The sequence below is a fragment of the Heptranchias perlo genome, chromosome 7 (assembly GCF_035084215.1).
Source record: "Heptranchias perlo isolate sHepPer1 chromosome 7, sHepPer1.hap1, whole genome shotgun sequence".
NCBI lineage: Eukaryota > Metazoa > Chordata > Chondrichthyes > Hexanchiformes > Hexanchidae > Heptranchias > Heptranchias perlo.
Genome location: NC_090331.1, coordinates 87,654,507 through 87,679,541, shown reverse-complemented (window position 1 = coordinate 87,679,541; position 25,035 = coordinate 87,654,507). Strand labels below are relative to the sequence as shown.

Genomic DNA, 25,035 nt, shown 5'->3' with positions numbered 1-25,035 from the left:
AAGTAGCAGAATGGATAGCAAGCTGGCTACAAAACAGAAAACAGAGAGTAGGGGTTAAGGGTAACTACTCAAACTGGCAAAAAGGTGGGAAGTGGTGTTCCATAGGGATCGGTGATGGGGCCACTATTGTTCACGATTTACATAAATTATCAGGACTTGGGAATCGGAAGTACAATATCAAAATTTGCGGATGACACCAAATTAGGGTGTATGCTTAATACTGAGGAGGACTGCGGCAAAATACAGGAAGACATTAATAAATTTGCAGAATAGGGGGCGTGTAATTGGCAAATGAAGTTCAATATAGATAAGTGTGAGGCATTACATTTTGGTAGGAAGAATAAGGAGACCACATACTGCTTGGATAATAAGAGTTTAAATGGGGTAGAGAAGTAGAGGGATCTGAGGGTACAGATCACTAAAAGTAGTGATGCAGGTTAATATGGCTATAAAAAATCAAACCAAGCACTGGGGTTCATTTGTAGAGGAATAGAATTGAAAAGCGGAGAAGTTATGTTACACTTGTATAGAATCTTGGTTAGACCACACTTGGAGCACTGTGCACGGTTCTGGTCTCCATATTATAAAAGGGATATAGAGGCACTGGAGAAGGTGCAAAATAGATTTACTAGTATGATACCGGAACTGAGATGTTATACCTATCAGGAAAGATTGAACAGGCTGGGGCTCTTTTCTCTAGAAAAGAGAAGACTGAGGGGTGACCTGATAGAGGTCTTTAAAATTATGAATGGGTTTAATAGAATTGATGTAGAGATGTTTCCACTTGTGGGGGAGACCAGAACTAGAGGCTATAAATATAAGATAGTCACTAATAAATCAAATAAGGAATTCAGGAGAAACTTCTTTATCCAGAGAGTAGTTAGAATGTGGAACTTGCTACCATAAGGAGTAGTTGAGGAGAATAGCATAGAAGCATTTAAGGGGAAGCTAGATAAACACGAGGGAGAAAGGAATAGAAGGATATGCTGATAGGGGAGGGAGGAGGCTTGTGTGGAGCATAATCACCGGCATTGACCTGTTGGGCCGAATGGCCTGTTTCTGTTATTTCAGTTCTATCTAACTCTATGTAATTAACTGGTCATTCACCGTTTCGCTGTTTGTGGGATGGTGCTGCGTACAAAATGGCTGCTGCATTTGCCTGCATTACAACATTCAGTGCACTCTACAGTAACTCATTCTGGGAGGCACTTTGAGATATTTTGAGGTGTGACGTAAATGCAAATAACCATTTACTGCATGTCTGGCGGATTATTTCCCATGCTGAGGGAGTGTCCGTGCTGGTTACATGACGGGCGCTGCCAGTTGCAAGGCCCCGCCTCCATTGGACGGGCTGACTTATCAACTTCTGTCTCCTCAGGTTCACCACGGCGTCTTCTATGAAATAAAGTACCTGGAGCTGATGATCATCAACGACCACAAGATGGTAGGAGCTGTGATACTTTCTACAGTCCACCTTCCTCATGGTCTGTTTGCATTGTCTGAATTACTCACACACACACAACAACAACTTGTATTTATATAGCGCCTTTAACGTAGTAAAACGTCTCAAGGCGCTTCACAGGAGTGTGACCAAACAAAAATTGACACTGGCCACATAAGGAGATATTAGGAGAGGTTGGTCAAAGAGGTCGGTTTTAAGGAGCGTCTTAAAGGAGGGGAGAGAGGTGGAGAGGCGGAGAAGTTTAGGGAGGAGCCCAGGCAGCTGAAGGCACAGCCACCAATGGTGGAGCGAAGTAAGCGGGGGATGCACTAGAGGCCAGAATTGGAGGGGTGCAGAGATCTCGGAGAGTTGTAGGGCTGGAGGAAGTTACAGAGATAGGGAGGGGTGAGGCCATGGGGGGATTGGAAAACAAGGATGAGAATTTTAAATTGAGGCATTGCTGGACCGGGAGCCAATGTAAGTCAGTGAGCACAGGGGTGATGGGTGAATGGGGCTTGGTGCAAGTTAGGATACGGGCAGCAGAGTTTTGGATGAGCTGAAATTTACAGAGGGCAGAAGATGAGAGGCCGGCCAGAGAGCATTGGAATAGTCAACTCTGGAGGTAACAAAAGCGTGGACGAGGGTTTCAGCAGCAGATGGGTTGAGGCAGGGGAGTAATTTCACAAATAAGTCGCCAATTCACTTCTGTGGTATACATAACACTTATAAATCGTCAAGTTATGTGTGTAAATGTATTTTAATTTTTGGTGAATTGTTGTCTTTATCAAGGCTGGGGAAGGAGGAGGGTGGGGTGTCTTTGTTGGGGAATCAGTTTCAGCATCAAACATTCCCAGTCAGGCAAATGCGTGGCCAGCTGCAGAGGAAAGCTCTCTCAGATGAGCAGCCCCTGCAGCACCTCTGTTAAATTGTCCAGTGTCCCCCACGATTGTGGCCTGAGTGAGACTGGGCCAGTGGGTGCCCAGTTCTAGGTCATTTTGTGCTGTGAGTCCGAGTCCACTATGAACTGGGTTGGGATTTCCACAAACTCATTTCCTGCTGCACCTTTACATCCAACAGGAGGAGAAGATTTTTTTTTATCCCATCAGCTGATTTTCTTTTCCACTTTCATTAAGCCCTCATAGGGGTATCCCCAAGGTAATAAAGAGCAACGCTAAAATAAATTGGGAACACAACTTGAAGCTAAACCTTGACGGTCAGACAAGGGGGGGTCACAGGTTCAAACCCGTGACCTTGGGTTCTGACGTGAGAAAGGTCGTCCTCACATAAAGAGTGATCAGTACATGGAATGGGACATGTAGGATACAGGAGGTGAAAGCCCAGGGATCGTCATTCACATAAAGAAAATTGGATGTTGTGATTTGGGGGAACGGTTAAGTTTTCCGGGATGGATTAGCTAGGATGGGCCGTGTAAATTTTCTCATCGGCATCTATGCTGTGATCTTGTGAGCACAACTTAAATCCGGTTGAAAACCAGGAGGGGAATGAATGTTACATTCTCAGAGAGAAAGTTGATGGGGTTTTAAAATTGTAAAAAAATATAAATGACAATTTATTGTGAAGTTACTTTCAGTGATTTAATGACCCACTTACTAAATCACAGGAATACACTGCTCTGAATCGGGTAATTTCAGAGACGGCAATTTGATTGATAAGTTGTGGATTATAGGGGAGGGAGGGGGGGAGACGGGCTCTTTTGCAATTCCCGTTAGGAGGAATATCGTCCCATGCCCAGTCTCATGCACTTCACCTGTTTGCCCACCGGAGGGCAACCCGTACACGCAGATCACAGGGAGACAATCACCAATCAAACCAGTTCACTTCTCGATAAAGATTATTTCCAATTATTGTGCGTTGTGCTATTCTGCAAATACTTCGATTACAAAACTAAATTCTACCTGCAATATTTGAGGTTAAAGTATCCAAGTGTACTTTAGTTCCAATCTGTTCATTCATTTTCATCCCACTGCTTTTTACCCCTTCCGTCAAAAATTCTTCATTTTACAAACAACCTTAATCAGTTATTACTGTCGTTTATCTTTTACTGCATAGGTAAACTATCTGAACCCCTCGATTAGATTCCAGCCTGTAACTCCCTCCCGGGTATCCATTATTCTATATATAAACCACCCGAACCCCTCGATTAGATTCCAGCCTGTAACTCACTCCCGGGTATCCATTATTCTATATATAAACCACCTGAACCCCTCGATTAGATTCCAGCCTGTAACTCACTCCCAGGTATCCATTATTCTATATATAAACCACCTGAACCCCTCGATTAGATTCCAGCCTGTAACTCACTCCCGGGTATCCATTATTCTATATATAAACCACCCGAACCCCTCGATTAGATTCCAGCCTGTAACTCACTCCCGGGTATCCATTATTCTATATATAAACCACCTGAACCCCTCGATTAGATTCCAGCCTGTAACTCACTCCCGGGTATCCATTATTCTATATATAAATCACCTGAACCCCTCGATTAGATTCCAGCCTGTAACTCACTCCCGGGTATCCATTATTCTATATATAAACCACCTGAACCCCTCGATTAGATTCCAGCCTGTAACTCACTCCCAGGTATCCATTATTCTATATATAAACCACCTGAACCCCTCGATTAGATTCCAGCCTGTAACTCACTCCCGGGTATCCATTATTCTATATATAAACCACCTGAACCCCTCGATTAGATTCCAGCCTGTAACTCACTCCCAGGTATCCATTATTCTATATATAAACCCCCTGAATCCCTCGATTAGATTCCAGCCTGTAACTCATTCCTGGGTACCTACTATTCTCTATAAATATATTGAGCGGTGCCTGTGTTTTGTTTGGAACTGATGGTCCTTTGCCTTCTTCTGTCTCAGTACAAGAGACATGGATCCTCCAGGGCTCGCACCAACAACTTTGCCAAGTCCGTGGTTAACCTTCTAGACTTTGTAAGTAGAAACTAAGTTTGCCCAGATAATGAGCGATGGTGCACAAGTTGTTTTTTGTTTCCTGCTACTTTGGGGAATCGCGACTTGCAGACAGGAACACTGACGGTGGTGTGCATGGGGACGTGGCAATGTGAAGCAGTATGGAGCTCGGTGCAGTCTTCCCCCACAACCCTAATGTTGGGAGTTCCCCAATTTTCCAATTTGGCAGAGGAAGGAAGGGAAAAACCTGAGGCCCAGATTTCCAGACCTGGCCACCAGGCTCCCCATTGCCCGGTTAATGACTGGCAGGGACTTGGGCCCTGGGCCCCTGGTGACTCAGTGATTTGGCCCTGGGCCCTCGGTGACTTGGGCCTGTGGTGACTTGGGCCCGCGGTGACTCGGGGCCTGGGCCCGCGGTGACTCGGGGCCTGGGCCCGCGGTGACTCGGGGCCTGGGCCCGCGGTGACTCGGGGCCTGGGCCCGCGGTGACTCGGGGCCTGGGCCCGCGGTGACTCGGGGCCTGGGCCCGCGGTGACTCGGGGCCTGGGCCCGCGGTGACTCGGCGCCTGGGCCCGCGGTGACTCGGCGCCTGGGCCCGCGGTGACTCGGCGCCTGGGCCCGCGGTGACTCGGCGCCTGGGCCCGCGGTGACTCGGGGCCTGGGCCCGCGGTGACTCGGGGCCTGGGCCCGCGGTGACTCGGGGCCTGGGCCCTCGAGCCAGTTCCCGAACATTATTGAATAGAAATTCACCTTGGGTGATAGCAAATTGGCCTCTCATTTTACACCCCACCTGATTTTCTTTTCCTTTGAAAGAAGAAAGACTTGCATTTATATAGCGCCTTTCATGACCTCAGAATGTCTAGAATGCTTTACAGCCAATGAAGTACATTTTTGAAGTCTAGTCACTGTTGTAATGTAGGAAACGCGGCAGCCAATTTGTGCACAGCAAGCTCCCACACACAGCAATGTGATAATGACCAGATAATCTGTTTTAGTGATGTTGGTGGAGAGACAAATATTGGCCAGGACACTGGGGAGAACTCCCCTGCTCTTCTTCAAAATATTGCCATGGTATCTTTTATGTCCACCTGAGAGGGCAGACGGGGCTTCGGTTTAACATCTCATCCAAAAGACGGCACCTCTAACAGTGCAGCTAACCTTGGGTCCACCCCCAAAAGGGGCATAAAAGGAGCACCCTGTAAAGGTATCAGGTTCTACAGACTTGGTAGGAGTAACGACTGGTGACATTGCAGACCAGCCAAACAGCTATTCGACATTTCGACGAGCGATCCAGATCAACAGAAGTGGCTCCAGGCTGGGCAGGACTGAGGACGAGGAGTCCAAGAGGTCACCCCAGGCTGGGCAGGACTGAGGATGAGGAGTCCAAGAGGTCATCCCAGGTGGGGCAGGACTGAGGACGAGGAGTCCAAGAGGGAAATTGATGGCCTGCAAAATGGGCAGTTGATTCACTATCGCCTCAGATGAGTTTGTACTCCAATATGTTTGACAGGCAAAGTGAGAAAACCACTTACAAAACTGGCGGGGCAGGAGAATTGGTTAGAAAAAACCTAAAGAACTGAAGGAGAAAGCGGTCCTGGTGGTGAGACTCGCCATTTATACCCATGGGAGATTCAGTTGAACTCTTTGGCCAATGCAATAAGTGCGTAAAAACAACAACAACTTGCATTTATACAGTGCCTTTAACGTAGTAAAACGTTCCAAGGCGCTTCACAGGAACGTATAAAACTTGACAACGAGCCACATTAGGAGGTATTAGGACAGGTGACCAAAAGTTTGGTCAAGAAGGTAGGTTTTAAGGAGCATCCTAAAGGAGGAGAGAGAGGGGGAGTGTGAGATTTTACTCTCAGTTGCCAGTAATTGACCTGACTCCAATTTGGTAAAAGGTGCTTTATTGAAATTCACAAAAGGATCAGCAGATGCAGTGCTGGGGCAGTGGTTTACAGCACAGGGCGAGGGATCATATCACCTGTTCCACACTGGGTAGAGTCGTGTCTATCTAGGAGTCTTGAAGAAAGTGCTTTCCACCCCACCTGGGGGATCTTCATTGATCCATTATCTCTCATGTCTTCTGGTCTGCCTGGGGTGACCTTTTGGACTCCTCGTCCTCAGTCCTGCCCTGCCTGGGGTGACCTCTTGGACTCCTCGTCTTCAGTCCTGCCCTGCCTGAGGTGACCTCTTGGACTCCTCGTCTTCAGTCCTGCCCTGCCTTGGGTGACCTCTTGGACTCCTCGTCCTCAGTCCTGCCCCACCTGGGATGACCTCTTGGACTCCTCATCCTCAGTCCTGCCCAGCCTGGGGTGACCTCTTGGACTCCTCATCCTCAGTCCTGCCCAGCCTGGAGCCACTTCTGTTGATCTGGATCGCTCGTCGAAATGTCGAATAGCTGTTTGGCTGGTCTGCAATGTCACCAGTCGTTACTCCTACCAAGTCTGTAGAACCTGATACCTTTACAGGGTGCTCCTTTTATGCCCCTTTTGGGGGTGGACCCAAGGTTAGCTATTGACATGGGCCCTTGCCCTATTGGGGTCTCCCAAAAGGGCGAGGTGTCGAATGGTGCCTCGAGTTCTTTGTCTCTTTGTGAAAAAGGGGTCAGCCTCCCCTGTTATCTTCCACCTTTCAGGGGTCTGCAGAAGCAGCTTGTGTCCCACCTCTGGTCTTAACCAATTATGACTTTACACAGTGGTTTGAGACTGTTTCTGCCTCACCTTATCTGGTCATGCCCCTTTGTCAAGGCTGGGAATCCATGGTTCCCCCCGGCCCCTCCCCACCATCTCCCTCAGATTCCAGGCCAGGTTTCATGGACCAGCCTGTAAGGTTCCATTATTTACGACTACCCAGCACCTGATAAGGGTCCCACCCTAACTACGTCGGATGTGAATGTTGTTTCATCTTTTAATTTGTTCGTGTAGCCCGGCTTTTCTTGCAAGTTGATAGTTTTAAGAGCTCCCTGCTCTGATATCAGTCCCACGTGGGTTATACATCCAACACTGTAGCATTTAGTCACACAAAATTATATAAAAGGACATATAAAAACAAGATCCACGCACAGACATCATGATAGTAACTCCACTTGCCCACCATACTACTGGGCAAGAAGGGTACGATCTTACCGGAGAGGCAGAGAGGTTTAGGGAGGGAATTCCAGATCTTAGGGCAGAGGGAACTGAAGGCACGGCCCCCAGTGGTGGAATGAAGGAAATAGGGGATGTGCAAGAGGCCAGAATTGGAGGAGGGCAGAGATCTCGGAGCGATCTCAACTGTTATCATTCTTTCCCTGTTTTTTCGCTTTTTCCTCCTCTCGGGATTTCCGCCGGACTTATGCCGCAGTTACGTCGGTGCAGTGGGGAGTGGCCCTGAGGAAACTCCCCCCCGCCCCCCGCCCCGCGGTTTCCAGGCCTCGGCCACATTTAAAGTTGGCAGATGACCCCGGGGCACCAAAGGTCGCGGAGGATGGGGGTCCCGACGCAACAGAGGCCCAGATTATTTAGTTGGGCTTTGGAAGAGCACTCCTGGGCCCATAAAAGTAGAAAGAAGAAAAGACTTGTGTTTGTATAGCGTCTTTCACAACCTCAGGACATCCCAAAGGGCTTTACAGCCAATTAAGTACTTTTGAAGTGCAGTGACTCTCGTAATGTAGGAAACACGATGGCCAATTTGCGCACAGCAAGGTCCCACAAACAGCAATGAGATAATGACCAGATAATTGGTTGTAGTGTTGTTTGTTGAGGGATAACATCTCGTCTGAGAGACAGGACCTCTGTGTTAAAATTGGATCTTCAGGGGGTGAAGGATAGAATCCTGGAGCCTGGTCTTCAGGGGGTGAAGGATTGAATACAGGAGCCTGGTCTTCAGGGGGTGAAGGATTGAATACTGGAGCCTGGTCTTCAGGGGGTGAAGGATAGAATACTAGAGCCTGGTCTTCAGGGGGTGAAGGATAGAATACTGGAGCCTGGTCTTCAGGGGGTGAAGGATTGAATACTGGAGCCTGGTCTTCAGGGGGTGAAGGATTGAATACTGGAGCCTGGTCTTCAGGTGGTGAAGGATAGAATACTGGAGCCTGGTCTTCAGGGGGTGAAGGATAGAATACTGGAGCCTGGTCTTCAGGGGGTGAAGGATTGAATACTGGAGCCTGGTCTTCAGGGGGTGAAGGATAGAATACTGGAGCCTGGTCTTCAGGGGGTGAAGGATTGAATACTGGAGTCTGGTCTTCAGGGGGTGAAGGATTGAATACTGGAGCCTGGTCTTCAGGGGGTGAAGGATTGAATACTGGAGCCTGGTCTTCAGGGGGTGAAGGATTGAATACTGGAGCCTGGTCTTCAGGGGGTGAAGGATTGAATACTGGAGCCTGGTCTTCAGGGGGTGAAGGATTGAATACTGGAGCCTGGTCTTCAGGTGGTGAAGGATAGAATACTGGAGCCTGGTCTTCAGGGGGTGAAGATTTGAATACTGGAGCCTGGTCTTCAGGGGGTGAAGGATAGAATACTGGAGCCTGGTCTTCAGGGGGTGAAGGATTGAATACTGGAGCCTGGTCTTCAGGGGGTGAAGGATTGAACACTGGAGCCTGGTCTTCAGGGGGTGAAGGATTGAATACTGGAGCCTGGTCTTCAGGGGGTGAAGGATTGAATACTGGAGCCTGGTCTTCAGGGGGTGAAGGATTGAATACTGGAGCCTGGTCTTCAGGGGGTGAAGGATTGAATACTGGAGCCTGGTCTTCAGGGGGTGAAGATTTGAATACTGGAGCCTGGTCTTCAGGGGGTGAAGGATAGAATACTGGAGCCTGGTCTTCAGGGGGTGAAGGATTGAATACTGGAGCCTGGTCTTCAGGGGGTGAAGGATTGAACACTGGAGCCTGGTCTTCAGGGGGTGAAGGATTGAATACTGGAGCCTGGTCTTCAGGGGGTGAAGGATTGAATACTGGAGCCTGGTCTTTAGTTGCTTCTAAGCCTTTATTCACAGAGTTTCCTCTTTCACACCCCACACCCTAGCTGAGCTCTCCTATAAAAAGGATCCAAGATAGTCCCCAATCGATACCCACTACCTGAATACAATTAACCCCAATTGATACAAATCATACAATTAACATTCTGACAGTGCAGCACTCCCTCAGTACTGCACTGGAGTGTCAGCCTAGATTTTGTGCTCAAGTCCCTGGAGTGGGACTTAAAGTCATGACCTTCTGACTCAGAGGCGAGAGTGATACACAGTGAGCACAACTGACCCAGTTGCTGCAGGAGTTCCTCAGGGCAGTGTCCTAGGCCCAACCATCTTCAGCTGCTTCATCAATGACCTTCCCTCCATCATAAGGTCAGAAATGGGGATGTTCGCTGATGACTGCACAGTGTTCAGTTCCATTCGCAACCCCTCAGATAATGAAGCAGTCCGAGCCTGCATGCAGCAAGACCTGGACAACATTCAGGCTTGGGCTCATAAGTGGCAAGTAACATTCGTGCCAGATAAGTGCCAGGCAATGACCATCTCCAACAAGAGAGAGTCTAACCACCTCCCCTTGACATTCAACGGCATTACCATCGCTGAATCCCCCACCATCAACATCCTGGGGGTCACCATTGACCAGAAACTTAACTGGACCAGCCACATAAATACTGTGGCTACGAGAGCAGATCAGAGGCTGGGTATTCTGCGGCGAGTGACTCACCTCCTGACTCCCCAAAGCCTTTCCACCATCCACAAGGCACAAGTCAGGAGTGTGATGGAATACTCTCCACTTGCCTGGATGAGTGCAGCTCCAACAACACTCAAGAAGCTCGACACCATCCAAGATAAAGCAGCCCGCTTGATTGGCACCCCATCCACCACCCTAAACATTCACTCCCTTCACCACCGGCGCACGGTGGCTGCAGTGTGCACCATCCACAGGATGCACTGCAGCAACTCGCCAAGGCTTCTTCGACAGCACCTCCCAAACCCGCGACCTCTACCACCTAGAAGGACAAGAGCAGCAGGCGCATGGGAACAACACCACCTGCACGTTCCCCTCCAAGTCACACACCATCCCGACTTGGAAATATATCGCCGTTCCTTCATTGTCGCTGGGTCAAAATCCTGGAACTCCCTTCCTAACAGCACTGTGGGAGAACCGTCACCACACGGACTGCAGCGGTTCAAGAAGGCGGCTCACCACCACCTTCTCAAGGGCAATTAGGGATGGGCAATAAATGCCGGCCTTGCCAGCGACGCCCACATCCCGTGAACGAATAAAAAAAAACAAATAATTCAACACTTACCTTTGGCTGGACCTCTTCTCGTTCATTAATACCCTTTCGGGAAAGAAACCTGCTCCCCTTACCTGGTTTGGGCCTATATGTGACTCCAGTCCCACAGCCAACGTTGTTGACTCTTGAACTGCCCTCTGAAGTGGCCCAGGAAGCTAGTCAGTTATATCTAGGGATGGGCAATAAATAGCGGCCTTGCCAGTGACATCTCAAATGAAGAAAAGGAAACTTTTAACAGTCCACCTCAAAGAAGTTTGAAAACTATCTCTATCTATCTATCTATATCTATCTATCTATCTCTCTATCTATCTATCTATCTATCTATCTCTCTATCTCTATTCCTCTATTTATCTATCTCTCTATTTACCTCCCTATCTCGATCCCTCTATCTATCCATCTCTCTGTCTGTCTGTCTATCTATCTATCTCTCGATCTCTATTCCTCTATTTATCTATCTCTCTATTTATCTCTCTATCTCGATCCCTCTATCTATCTATCTATCTATCTCTCTATCTATCTATCTCTCTATCTCTATTCCTCTATTTATCTATCTCTCTATTTATCTCTCTATCTCGATCCCTCTATCTATCCATCTCTCTGTCTATCGATCTATCGATCTATCTATCTATCTATCTATCTATCTATCTATCTATCTATCCACTCACTCATCCTTTTGAGAATGGCTTGCTGGTCATTACAAGTGTGACTAGTGGGGAGTGAGGATACACAAGAACTTACACCTTAGATCACGGGGTTTCAAAAGTTACTAAATGCAGATTATAAGTCGCCAGGAGTGAAATATCGACTCTTTCATTGTGCCTATCTGTTTGTGCTTTCTGCAGAATTCTGAAGAGCCAAAGGAATTTATTTTGCTGAGTAGAGTTACTTTGATGCGAGAGACACCACAACCTTGTTACTGATGCTCGTGTTCTATGTTCACATACCAGGCTCGAGGGATATCATGTCTCATTCAGGCAATGGAGTCAGTTCAGTTCAGGATCATAGCAGCCACATCGCTGTTTATATAGCGAGGCCTGTCTGGTTTCAATGGTGTTGCAAATACAAGAGTTCAGAGAGATGGGGATGAAAGAAGAGGGGGGGAGGGGAGAGAGAGAGAGTGCCAGCGAGAATGAATTAGGCTATTAACCAGAGACATGGTCAGTATCTGGGTGAGTTTTGATGGTGCAAGGACGTAACTGCAACAAAGTTCATCTGCCTTTTGCTTCCAGTTTGGTGCCTCAAAATGGTGTTGTGTGATATTGTAATAAACGTGCTAATGGACTGAATGAAATTCCTTTCTCTGCATTCACATTCGTTTATGAAAGTCCTTTACCCGCCAGTTAAACACCGTGTTAACTGGTTTATTGTAAATGGATTAAAATGGTAGGTAGAGGAGTTTCTGGTGAAATGCGTTAACCCGTCTGTTGCTAAAATCACACAATGCAGCTTCAAGGCCGAGGTGTCCATGGATGAAAAGGAACGGTGAGATTCAGGGTAAGAAGTTGGTGGTGTCTGCCCATTCCAGTTATTTTCAATGTCCTTTTGTGGTGGACTTTTAAATAATATTTTCAGATAGGGAAGCCTGGATGTTGTGTTGATGAGGTAAAGGGTTAAGAAAGAATGGAAGACTTGCATTTATGTGGCACCTTTCACCTCAGGACCCCCCAAAGTGCTTTATAGCCAATGAAGTACTTTTGAAGTGTTTTCACTGTTGTAATGTAGGAAATGCAGCAGCCAATTTGCACACAGCAAGGTCCCACAAATAGCAATGAGATAATGACCAGATAATCTGTTTTAATGATGTTGGTTGAGGGATAAATATTGGCCAGGACACCGGGGAGAACTCCCCTGCCCTTCTTCGAAATAGTGCCATGGGATCTTTTATGTTCAGGGCAGACGGGACCTCAGTTTAATGTCTCATCCGAAAGACGGCACCTCTGACAGTGCAGTACTCCCTCAGTACTGCACTGGAGTGTCAGCCTGGATTTTGTGCTCAAGTCTCTGGAGTGGGACTTGAACCCACAACCTACTGACTCAAAGGCAAGGATTGTATTTAAAACACTTTTGGAGAGGCTGGTCCCTACACTTTGCCCTTCCCCCTTCAGGGCTTTTGGGGAGGAGTGATATTGAGCTTGTTGGCTGGGACATCGATCAAGCAGACTGCTCTGACCTGGATGGTGGTGTGCTCCTTGAGTGCTGTTGGCAGCAGCAGCCATCCAGGCAAGTGGTGAGTATTCCATCACACTCCGCTCTCGAGCCTTGTCGAGGGGTGAGGAGATGAATCAGTTGTCGCAAAGTGTCCAACCGCTGTTCTACTCTTGCAGCCTCGCGGCTGATATGGATTGTCCCACAGGTAAAGTGATGTAACCATTATTGGGGTGAAATTGCGCTGTGGGACATTGGTGTGCAATTGCTTCACGTGTTCAGACCCAATTCTTTTGACTGCTAATATTGCACATTGTGATTTCACTTCATGGGGTAGATTGTACTCCTGGAGCCAAACTTCACGCGATGGGAACCTGTATTACGAATTGGCGCAGGCCGGTGCATCTCCTACGAATCCCATGAGGGACAGAAAATTATGTGGGCGGCCGCACCGCCGCACTTGAATCACGAATAGGCGCTCTCATCGTCCGAAACACTGCCTTAAACAGTGTCACCCGTAGCTCAGTGGGTAGCACTCTCGCCTCTGAGTCAGAAGGTTGTGGGTTTAAATCCCATTCCAGAGACTTGAGTACAAAATATAGGCTGACACCTCAGTCAAGACTGAGGGAGTGCTGCACTGTTGGAGGTGCTGTCTTTTCAATGAGGTATTAAACTGAGGTCTGCCCTCTCAGGTGGATGTAAAAGATCCCACGGCACTATTTGAAGAAGAGTGGGGAGTTCTGCCCAGTATCCTGGCCAATATTTATCCCTTAATCAACATTACTAAAAACAGATGATCTGGTTGTTATCACATTGCTGTTTATGGGACCTTGCTGTGTGCTGTGGGCTGCTGCATTGCAACAGTGACTACACTTCAAAAAGTATTTCATTGGCTGTAAAGTGCTTCAGGACATCCTGAGATTGTGACAGACGCTATATAAATGCAAGTTCTTTCTTTCCTTAAGTTTACCTTTCTGTGGGTTTTCTCACGGTATACCTGTAATGTGTAGAGGAATTTCTAGCTATTGACATCTGTCACTCTCACAAGGAACTGGAGCCGTTAATTTTTGTTGCTGATTTAAGCAGGAAAGGAAATTGTCTAACAGCGTTTATTCCCCCATGTGTGTCTCCTGCTTTACCCTTGTGTTTCCGCTGATCTGATTGGCTAACTGTCTGTTTACCCAGTGTTCCACTCCTGTACCTGTCCTGTCCTCCTGTCTTGCAGATTTTCAAAGAGCAGCTGAACACCAGGGTTGTCCTGGTCGCCATGGAAACGTGGTCAGACAAGGACAAGATCGAAGTGGGCCAGGACCAGATGCAGGCCCTACGCAGTTTCTCCAAGTACAGGCAGCAGTTCGTGAAGGAGCAGGCCGACTCTGTCCAACTGCTCTCGTGAGTATCTTTTTCAGAAAGGAAGACACAGGAACAGGAGTAGGTCATTCAGCCCCTCGAGCCTGTTCCGCCTCGGGCAAAAAACAACCCAACTTACAAATGGTCAGTCTCCTAAAAACATCCAATAGCTGAGTCTAAAGTAAATATTACCAAACTCTACTGTAATCTCTCGCCTGTCTGAGTATAAAGTAAAGCCGTATTTTAAATAGAAAATCAATGTTTCCACTGGCGGAAGGGTCGGTAACCAGAGGACACAGATTTAAAATAATTGGCAAAAGAACCAGAGGGGAGATGAGGTGAATTTTTTTTTAGGCAGTGAGTTGTTATGATCTGGAATGAGCTGCCTGAAAGGGTGGTGGAAGCAGATTCAATAGTAACTTTCAAAAGGGAATTGGATAAATACTTGAAATGGAAACATTTGCAGGGCTACGGGGAAAGAGCAGGGGATTGGGACTAATTTGATAGCTTTTTCAAGGAGCTAGCACAGGCACGATGAACCGAATGGCCTCCTTCTGTACTGTATGATTCTATAATATTTCACAAATAATCATTTGCTGGATACTAGAAGTAGCTTTTTATCTTTTTCTCTCTCTTCTCTCTCTAGTCCTCCTCTCTTCACCTTCCCTTCCCTCTACCCTTCTCACTCCTAGTCCCCAACCCTTCCCACCCACAGAAATGATCTTTCCCTTCTCTTGTCCCCTCTTTCTCCTCCTCGCACTAAAAAAAATGGGCCAGGTCATACATATCAGATCTTGTGAAACCTTGCAGATAACTCCCTCGTGTTGGATCCTTTACCACCTGATGCAGGTTCATATTGGCAGCTATGTCCTTCAGGACTCAGCCAGCTTGGTATGTGGTGGCACTATTGTGCTACTCATTCAGAAGACATTGCGTGCCCTTGCTGCCCTTGATACTTCAACTGTGGTGTTCAATGTGGAGGAGTAGTTAGGGGCAGGAGGTGGTGATAAGCAGGTGGTTTCCTTGGCCTTATTTGACCTAAAGCCGTAACAGTTCTGGGGATCCGAGTCAATATTGTGGTCTTATACCACTCTGCCCTCATCTCTGGTGAGTCTCGGATGGTTGGCTTATAGATGTGACTCTGTGAGATTGTCAGGCTGGCGCTTGACTAGTCTATGGGACAGTTTTCCTAGATTGGGCACAAATCACCAGATGTTAGTCAGGAAGCCTTTGCAAGATCGACTGGGCTGAGATTGGAACATAGGAACAGGAGCAGGCCATTCAGCCCCTTGAGTCTGACCCGCCATTCAGTTAGATCACGGCTGATCTGTATCTTAACTCCATTTACCCGCCTTGTTTCCATATCCCTCAATACCCTTACCCAACAAAAATCTATCAGTCTCAGTTTTGACACTTTTGACACCCAGCCTCAACTTTTTGGGAGAGTGTTCCAGATTTCAACCACCCTTTGTGTGAAGAAGTGCTTCCTGACATCACCCCTCAACAGTCTAGCTCTAATTTTAAGGTTATGCCCCCTTGTTCTGGACTCCCCCACCAGAGGAAATAGTTTCTCTCTATCCACCCTATCAAATCCTTTAATTTTTCTTTCATGGGACGTGGGCGTCACTGGAAAGGCCAGCATTTATTGCCCATCCCTAACGTCTCATCTTAAACATCTCAATTAGATCACCCGTTAATCTTCTATTGCCCAAGTCTTGACCTCATCCGATGCCTGGGCCGTTGCTGATAGGTCGGTCCCATATTTCTCTTGTGATTGTGACTTACTGGGTGGAGGGCATTAAGAGTCAACCACATGTTTGGGACTGGAGTCACATGTAGGCCAGACTGGAGTCACGTGTAGGCCAGACTGGAGTCACGTGTAGGCCAGACTGGAGTCACGTGTAGGCCAGACTGCGTAGAGGTTGGCATGATTCCTTCCCTGAAAGACATTAGTGAACCAATTGGGGTTTTATGACACACTGGCAGCTTCCATGGTCATTTTTACTGGTTGCAGTTAAAACTCACGGCCTCTAGATTGTTAGTCCAGTGCCATAACCATTAGGCTATCATATCAATATTAATAGCCACTAATATATCCAATAAGAAATTCAGGAGAAATTTCTTCACTCAGTGAGTGGTTAGAATGTGGAACTCGCTACCACGTGGAGTGGTTGAGGTGAATAGCTTAGATGCATTTAAGTGGAAACCAGATAAGTACATGAGGGAGAAAGGAATAGAAGGATATGCTGATAGGGTTAGATGAAGTAAGGTGGGAGGAGGCTCGTGTGGAGCATAAACGTCGGCAGAGACCAGTTGGGCCGAATGGCCTGTTTCTGTGCTGTAAATTCAATGTAATTCTATGTATGCCTGCACATAACAGTGGAAATGACACAATAAGAATTGAATTATGTTTTGCTGCTTTCTCGTCACTTCTGCATTGTTTTGCTTTCATTTCTATCTTGCTGCATTTGTGATTTTCTTTCTATTTAACAGAAGCACCACGTTTAAAAGCAGCAGGGGCAGTATGGCTTTCTTTGGAGGTGTCTGCTCGCTGACACGAGGAGTCGGGGTGAATGAGGTAAGACTTTCCAAAAATGTCTTCTGCTAACTCATTGTCGTCTAATACAACTACTTCAATCTAATACATTTAACTATAATCTAGGCTGACATTCCCACCGCAGTACTGAGGCAGTGCCGTCTTTCGGATGACACATTAAACTGAGGCCCTGTCTGCCCTCTCAGATAGACGTAAAAGATCCCATGGCACTCATGGTTATCCCTCAATCAACACCTAAAAACAGATTATCTGGTCATTATCACATTGCTGTTTGTGGGACCTTGCTGTGGGCAAATTGGCTGCAGTGTTTCCTACATTACAACAGTGACAACACTTCAAGAGCACTTTATTGGCTGTAAAGCACTTTGGGACATCCTGAGGTCATGAAAGGTGCTGTATAAATGCAAGTCTTTTTTTTCTTTTTTAACATATTTACTTCAGTTATGTGGAGAGACTGGAGAAGCTGGGGTTGTTCTCCTTAGAACAGAGAAGGTCAAGGGGTGATTTGATAGAGGTGCTCAAAATTGTGAGGGATTTTGACAGAGTAAATAGGGAGAAACTGTTTCCACTGGCAGGAGGGTCGGTAACCAGATTTAAAATAATTGGCAAAAGAACCAGAGGGAGATGAGGAGAATTTTTTTTACGCAGCGAGTTGTTATGATTTGGAATGCACTGCCTGAAAGGGTGGTGGAAGCAGATTCAAAAGTAACTTTCATAGGGGAATTGGATATATACTTGAAAAAGAAATATATACAAGGATATTGGGAATGAACAGGGGAGTGGGACTGATTGGATAGCTCTTCCAAAGAGCCGGCACAGGCATGATGGACCAAATGGCCTCGCTCTATGCTGTATGACCCTATGATTAGCCACTAGCCACATGTGGCTAATTAGGAATCCAGATGTGGCTAATTGCATTTCTGAGCAGTAAATTAAAAATGAGTAATAGACACCGTGGTTGGGCATATGATGTCAGTGCTTGTATTCGCACGCCGTATGCATGTGAACTTTAACCTGTTTGTGCGTTTGTTGGTAAGGAGAGTGTATGAGTGTTTTTTGATCATTGTGAGTGCTTTACTTCCTTGGGTACTGAATGGCAGTTGATGTTTGTTAAGTAAATATACACACGTGAAGTACATTTACTTGAGTGGTGAGAATGTGGAACTCGCTACCACAAGGAGTAGATGAGGCGAATAGCATTGATGCATTTAAGGGGAAGCTAGATTAGTACATGAGGGAGAAAGGAATAGAAGGATATGCTGATAGGGTTAGATGAAGTAGGGTGGGAGGAGGCTTGTGTGGAGCATAAACACCGGCAGAGACCAGTTGGGCCGAATGGCCTGTTTCTGTGCTGTAAAGTCTATGCAATTCTATGTAATTTACCTGTACTGTGTGCAAGACGTTTTCTATTGAAATCAATACATGTGGTTAGAACAGTGTCGCCATGGCCACACATGTGGCTAGTCAGCGATTTTTATTGGCCAACTGTGTGCAAAATGATTGGCTCAAATTTATGCTCATTAAACTTGAGGCATATCACTTCTGTGCAGTATAACAAACAGCTTTTTGCATCAGAATTGACATCAAGCACTCTTAGGTGAGGTATGGTCAAGGACAGGGTTAGACTGCCTCATCAAGAGGCTTGAGGTGAGGTATAGCACAGGCGAGGCGCAGGGTGAAACTTCCTTCACTCGTCCTTACGGCAGCAGTGTGACATTTTCATTTCCTGCTGCAGCTAAGCTACTGCCACCAATTAGGAGAAGATTGTGGACTGTTTGCGTTGTTAACTCAAAGTTACTAAAAACTGGATGGAATCTGCCCCAATCCATTTCACCATGGACCTCCAGCAAACACAGGAGACATTCATCCTGCTAGTCTGGGCTGGCTTCAAACCCACGTCCCAAGGTGAAAAGACCGTGTGCTAAACCACTGCAGGACACACGCTAACTCTCCCTTCAACGCTCATCCCTCTAGTACCCTAACTCTCCCATCAAAGTCCATCCCTCTAGTACCCTAACTCTCCCATCAAAGTCCATCCCTCTAGTACCCTAACTCTCCCATCAAAGTCCATCCCTCTAGTACCCTAACTCTCCCATCAAAGTCCATCCCTCTAGTACCCTAACTCTCCCATCAAAGTCCATCCCTCTAGTACCCTAATTCTCCCATCAAAGCCCATCCCTCTAGTACCCTAACTCTCCCATCAAAGCCCATCCCTCTACTACCCAAACTCTCCCATCAAAGCCCATTCCTCTAGTACCCTAATTCTCCCATCAAAGCCCATCCCTCTAGTACCCTAACTCTCCCATCAAAGTCCATCCCTCTAGTACCCTAACTCTCCCATCAAAGTCCATCCCTCTGGTACCCTAACTCTCCCATCAAAGCCCATCCCTCTAGTACCCTAACTCTCCCATCAAAGCCCATCCCTCTACTACCCAAACTCTCCCATCAAAGCCCATTCCTCTAGTACCCAAACTCTCCCATCAAAGCCCATCCCTCTACTACCCAAACTCTCCCATCAAAGTCCATTCCTCTAGTACCCTAACTCTCCCATCAAAGCCCATCCCTCTACTACCCAAACTTTCCCATCAAAGTCCATCCCTCTAGTACCCTAATTCTCCCATCAAAGTCCATCCCTCTAGTACCCTAACTCTCCCGTCAAAGTCCATCCCTCTAGTACCCTAACTCTCCCATCAAAGTGCATCCCTCTAGTACCCTAATTCTTCCATCAAAGCCCATCCCTCTAGTACCCTAACTCTCCCATCAAAGCCCATTCCTCTAGTACCCTAATTCTCCCATCAAAGCCCATCCTTCTAGTACTCAAAACTCTCCCATCAAAGCCCATCCCTCTAGTACCCTAACTCTCCCATCAAAGCCCATCCCTCTAGTACTCAAAGTTTCCCATCAAAGTTTATCCCTCTCCCACTCTTACTCTCCCATCATAGTTTAACCTTGGTTCTGCTTTTGGGGGTGTCCAAAACTAGAGGTCATAAATATAAAATAGTTGCTAATAAACCCAATCGGCATAGACCAGTTGGGCTGAATGGCCTGTTTCTATGCTGTAGTTTCAAAGTAACTCGAAGTAACCATCTCCCACCCCAACTGTTCCACTGTAGAATCCAGCTGTATTTTGAATGTCTCTGATGTTAGTGCCTCAGCAGATTATTACAGACATTTGTCATTTTACTAATTGATGCTCTTTGGCCCCACTGCCTTGGGTTAGTTTGAAGTAATATTCTGAATCTACCTTGTCTGTATTCTCATGCTGGTGACACTTAGGACCAGTCATGGACATCCTCTCTACACCAACAACACTAGTGCAGCATATATCGTGCTTCTATTAAACTAATTCTAATTGTCCTTGTTTTAATCTCTCGAATCCAGTATGGACAAATGTGGTTGATGACTGTTGTATTGGGACAGAGCCTTGCACGGAACTTAGGCATACAGTCGGAGTCTCAACCTAAGAGAAGTAAGTACCATCAATATTGTCCAGGTGTGTGCTCCAGAAATGAGGTGTGAATAGCATTGTAATTACACCAGTAGACTGTCAATAAGTGACGGACCTTTTTGCCCCATTTCCTGGGAATGAGATCCATAACCTTGGGTGCGAGAAGGCTTAGGCGATGTATGCAGTTTGTGTACCAATTTATTTCAGCGTCTCCTGGGCAGTGGCATGGAGATCCATCAGAGTGATTTGGACGATGTTCCTTCTCATGCTGGTGACACCATTTTATTTTTGCCACTGATCACATACAAAAGAAACACATACAGCGAAGTGTATAGTGTTTGGTGTCTGCACTCAAATCGCAAGGGATACCAGGCTAGGGTGGGGGCAGGGGGAGAGGCAACAGGTCAGCTGGCCTGCGCACAAAGATCAAATTGTTAGTGCCCCCTTTGTCCATAGCATGAAATTTAAAATTCTCATCCTTGTGTTCAAATCCCACCATACCCTCGCCTCTCCCTATCTCTGTAACCTCCTCCAACCCTACGACCCACCGAGATCTCTGCATTCCTCTAATTCTGGCCTCTTGTGCACCCCCGATTTTCATCACTCAATTGGCGGCCGTGCCTTCAACTGCCTAGGCTCTAAGCTCTGGAATTCACTCCCTAAACCTCTCTACTTTGCTCTTATCCTTTAAGACGCTCCTTAAAACCTACCTCTTGACCAAGCTTGTCGTCACCTATTCTGATATCTCCTTATGTGGTTTGGTGTCAATGTTTGTCTGATTATGCTCCTGTGAAGTGCCTTGGGATGTTTTACCACATGAAAGGCACTGTATAAATACACGTTGTTGTTGTTGCTGAAATGACCATTTGGGCTAGTTCACAAAAAGGCAATAATCACCTGTCCCTTAAACTCAAAAAATGGAGTGCTGCTTTGGACACTGCCCCTGCCTGTGCTATAGGAACAGGAATAGGCCATTCAGCCCCTTGAGCCTGTTCCATCTTTCAATTAGATCATGGCTGATCTGCATCTTAATTCCATTTATCCACCTTGGTTCCATATCCCTTAATACCCTTACCTAACAAAAATCTATCAATCTCAGTTTTGAAATTTTCAATTGACCACCACCATCAACAGCTTTTTGGGGGAGAGAGTTCCAGATTTCCACTACCCTTTGTGTGAAGAAGTGCTTCCTGACATCACCCCTGAACGGCCTAGCTCTAATTTTAAGGTTATGCCCCTTGTTCTGGACTCTCCCACCAGAGGAAATAGTTTCTCTCTCTCTACCCTATCAAATCCTTTAATCACAACAAATTATCGATTTGTTTTTCACAATACTCAGTCAGAAGACACCTTATCATACTTTGATGGTACCTAATTAAAAGCCAGAACATTAATTCAAATGATGATAGGAACAGGAGTGGGCCGTTCAGCCTCTCGAGCCTGTTCCTCAAGCCTAGAAAGCCTTGGCCTAGCTGCAATTCTAAATTAACAGTGCGCGTGTGCGTGGGTGGGACTGCTTTTAATTGTGGATCTGTCTCAGGGAGCTCCATTCTAACCTGCCGTCGCCAAAATCACAATGCTGAACCCAGTTTGCAGGTGCGTACACCTCTGGACATGCGAGGCGTTGAAAGGTCGGGATTAGGTTCAGGGGCGGAGGTATGGTTTGGGGGGGGAGGTTGGGGGGGGAGGGGTCCGTACTCCTTTTCTCAGCCACATTCTTGAACGTCAGGACACCCCAAATAAAATGGGAGGACTGTGAGGTACACTCCTGTGGGGCTCTTTTTAAACATTGCGATAAACTAGTAATTAAGGTCGAACACAGATCCTCGAGGCTGATAATGCACTTTCTTTTTTCTGATGGTACCTAATTAAAAGCCAGTATAATAAGGTGTCTTCTGACTTTTTTTTTCAGAGGAATGCGAGTGTCCAGACTCCTGGGCAGGATGCTTCATGGAAGAAACAGGGTATGATACAGCTCCTCAATAGTTCCTACCACAGTTATACAGTGGGCAGCACGGTAGTGTAATATTAAGTAAATCTGCAACCTTGTGTTACAATTCGGGCACATACCAGATACCTTTCCTTATCCCCCTCCTCAATGTAGGGGTAATGCTTCCAGAGGCATCTCTGCGATACCTATGAAACGTTCATTCGTTCATAGCTCATATATAAAGCCCATCCAAAACTCTGCTGCCCGTATCCTAACTCGCACCAAGTCCTGTTCATCCATCACACCTGTGCTCGCTGACCTACATTGGCCCCCGGTCCGGCAATGCCTCGATTTTAAAGTCCTTATCCTTGTGTTCAAATTCCTTCATGGTCTCGTCCCTCCCTATGTCTGTAACCTCCGAGATCTCTGCGCTCCTCCAATTCTTGCCTCTTGCACATCCCCAATTTTAATCGCCCGACTATTGGCGGCCGTGCCTTCAGCTGTCTAGGCCCTAAGCTCTGGAATTCCCTCCTTACAGCTCTCCACTTCTCTCTCCTCCTTCAAGACGCTCTTTAAAACCTACGTCTTTGACCAAGCTTTTGGTCACCTGTCCTAATATCTCCTTATGTGGCTCAGTGTCATATTTTGTTTGATAACGCTGCTGTGAAGAGCCTTGGGACGTTTTACTACATTAAAGGCGCTATATAAATGCAAGTTGTTGTTGTTGTGAAGTTACATGCAAGTAATGAGGGATATGATAACGGTTTTCTGCCATAAACCCCGATCCCTCTAGCTGATTGCTAAGTATAGTCCCCCCCCCTACTTAAAACATCCACAAAAACGGGCAGTCGCTTATATCGGCCAAAAAGCAAAAACCATTATCCATTTGCATTAATGTCAGTTTCAAAGTTGCCGGTTATAGTGTCGTTAGTGCTCTGTTTATTTCGGGTAGAAATAGCTGTGCTTACTCACCAGTTCTCACCTGGTCAAGGTGCACTGAATGCAAGAATAAACATAAGTAAGTAAATAATATCTGATTAATGTTCAATTACCTTTTGCGAACTTAAGACCATCTAATCCCCTTTAAGTGATGAGATTACAGTTTGTATTAAGCACTGACTGCAGTTTAAATAAAGCTGCAGGTCAGAGTGGAGCTGGAAACAACCGGGCAAAAGGTCACTACACAGAAAGAACATTCTTGTTATATGGTAGAGCACTGTAATAGTATTACCACATCATACAGGCCATCGCGTATAGCCAGCATATCACGTTCGAACGAACACGCCTGCTATAAACGGTGGGGACTGTGACACTCTGGCAGGGTGTATGTTTCAGGCTAAGAACTACAAATCAAATTTATTGAGAAATGAAATTAATCAGAAGCTAGCGCATATTCAGCAAATATCTCTAGACTATATAGCAATTCATGTATCTCACAATGTCTTCTACAACACAATAAAAGTCCGGGTGCCTTACAGTTCACTGCAGTATTTTAAAGAATCATTAATTAAATGCTTTTACATGAGAAAAACAAACGCTTGGAATTTCCATTTCCAATTCCAGTAGCACAGCGAGAAAGGAACTGAAGAATCAGTGTTAGCAAACTCAGTTATATTCCCACTTTGCCCTGCATTTCCAAATTGAAAGAAAGGAAGATCAAAAGGGTGTCTTAAATTACATAGAACCTACAGCACAGAAAGAGGCCATTCAGCCCAACAGGTCCTTGCCGGTTTTTATGCTCCACACGAGCCTCCTCTAACTCTATCAGCATATCCTTTTAAAAGCTGTCAATAAAGCTCACTTATTTGCCAAATCACAAATTGGCTTCAATGGCACACAGAATCTGCTTGATATAATGTTCACATCTGTGAAGCAAAGCAACTCATACAGGGAATGGTAGGGTTCTCCCCCTGTGGTTTGGCCAGAAATACGTTTTCAAGATGGCAAAGGACCCACTGGTGTGACAGTTGCAAAAGCCACAGACTGACATAACCAATGAATGCTCACTTATAACTGTTTCTATCCCCTGGGTGGTGTCTGTGTCTATCACTCATTTGGCCATCCACCTAAATAGAGATGGCTCCACCTGCCTTTGAAGTGACATCTTTGCAGAAGTCAGAGAACGTGTGATTCAGACAGGCTCGTCTCAGCCATACACTGGAGGGCGCCTGATGTCCTGAAGTGCATCGAGCGCACTCTCCCCATATTATTGGACTCTGAGGTCTATGAAGTGCCTAACGCACTTCGCAACGTGAGCAATGAGCACATGAGCGGAGTAGGAGCCTGTCTATGTTAGGCCGACTAGGCTCTGACTCCTGTTCAAATTAGGCAGCTCTTCCAGGATAACAGCTGGAGCATCCGGGCATCGCTTGCCCAGCACAACGCCCGTTGCGAATGGACGTTGAAGGAGACACTCCAGTCCCCACCACCTGCATCGTCCCAGGCAGACACGAACCATTTGCCATTTCCATTGAATTCAATTACAAAAGGCATTAAGTGGGCCGGCTATTTGGGGCAATTCAATAAGCTTTTCGCACCTGGTTAAAGTGCGACTAAGTGCTGTTAACTATTTACCTGAGGAGCTGAGTGCCTCTGAGGGCTGTCCATCTCCTTTATCTGTTTTCAATGCTCCAGGAACAGCTGATTGAAGCTGCCCCAAGTCTCCACTCTCCGGCTGCCGTGGTTGTTAATTTTGCGAACAGCCGACGGGAGACTTCGAGCAGCTTCAATCAGCTGTTGGCTAAATACAGGAGATCTGTTGGTTCCCGATTTTGGATCGATTTAGTATCATGCAATTCAGTCCCCACCACTTTTAAACTAGATTAGGGATCCTAGATCCTTACTTCTTCAAAACCTTAGGCACTAGGGAGTCCGATGGATATAGCGTCCACCGCATATTGCGGGCAAATCGAGTTAGCATGAACATGCCCGCTATATGCAGTGGGCATTGTACCATTGAAAAGGC

At 46.5% G+C, this 25,035-nt stretch overlaps 1 protein-coding gene across 1 annotated transcript in view; it reads left to right on the top strand.

The window, feature by feature from the left end:
• The window catches only part of LOC137324057 (disintegrin and metalloproteinase domain-containing protein 23-like), a 156,279-nt gene that overhangs the window by 90,814 nt on the left and 40,430 nt on the right, over positions 1 to 25,035 (top strand). Inside the window, exons 9-15 of the mRNA XM_067988227.1 lie at positions 1,379 to 1,444; positions 4,336 to 4,407; positions 14,011 to 14,177; positions 16,629 to 16,713; positions 20,074 to 20,161; positions 21,288 to 21,290; positions 22,053 to 22,104. Coding sequence (XP_067844328.1) covers positions 1,379 to 1,444; positions 4,336 to 4,407; positions 14,011 to 14,177; positions 16,629 to 16,713; positions 20,074 to 20,161; positions 21,288 to 21,290; positions 22,053 to 22,104 — 533 coding nt within the window. The remainder of the gene's footprint in view (positions 1 to 1,378; positions 1,445 to 4,335; positions 4,408 to 14,010; positions 14,178 to 16,628; positions 16,714 to 20,073; positions 20,162 to 21,287; positions 21,291 to 22,052; positions 22,105 to 25,035) is intronic.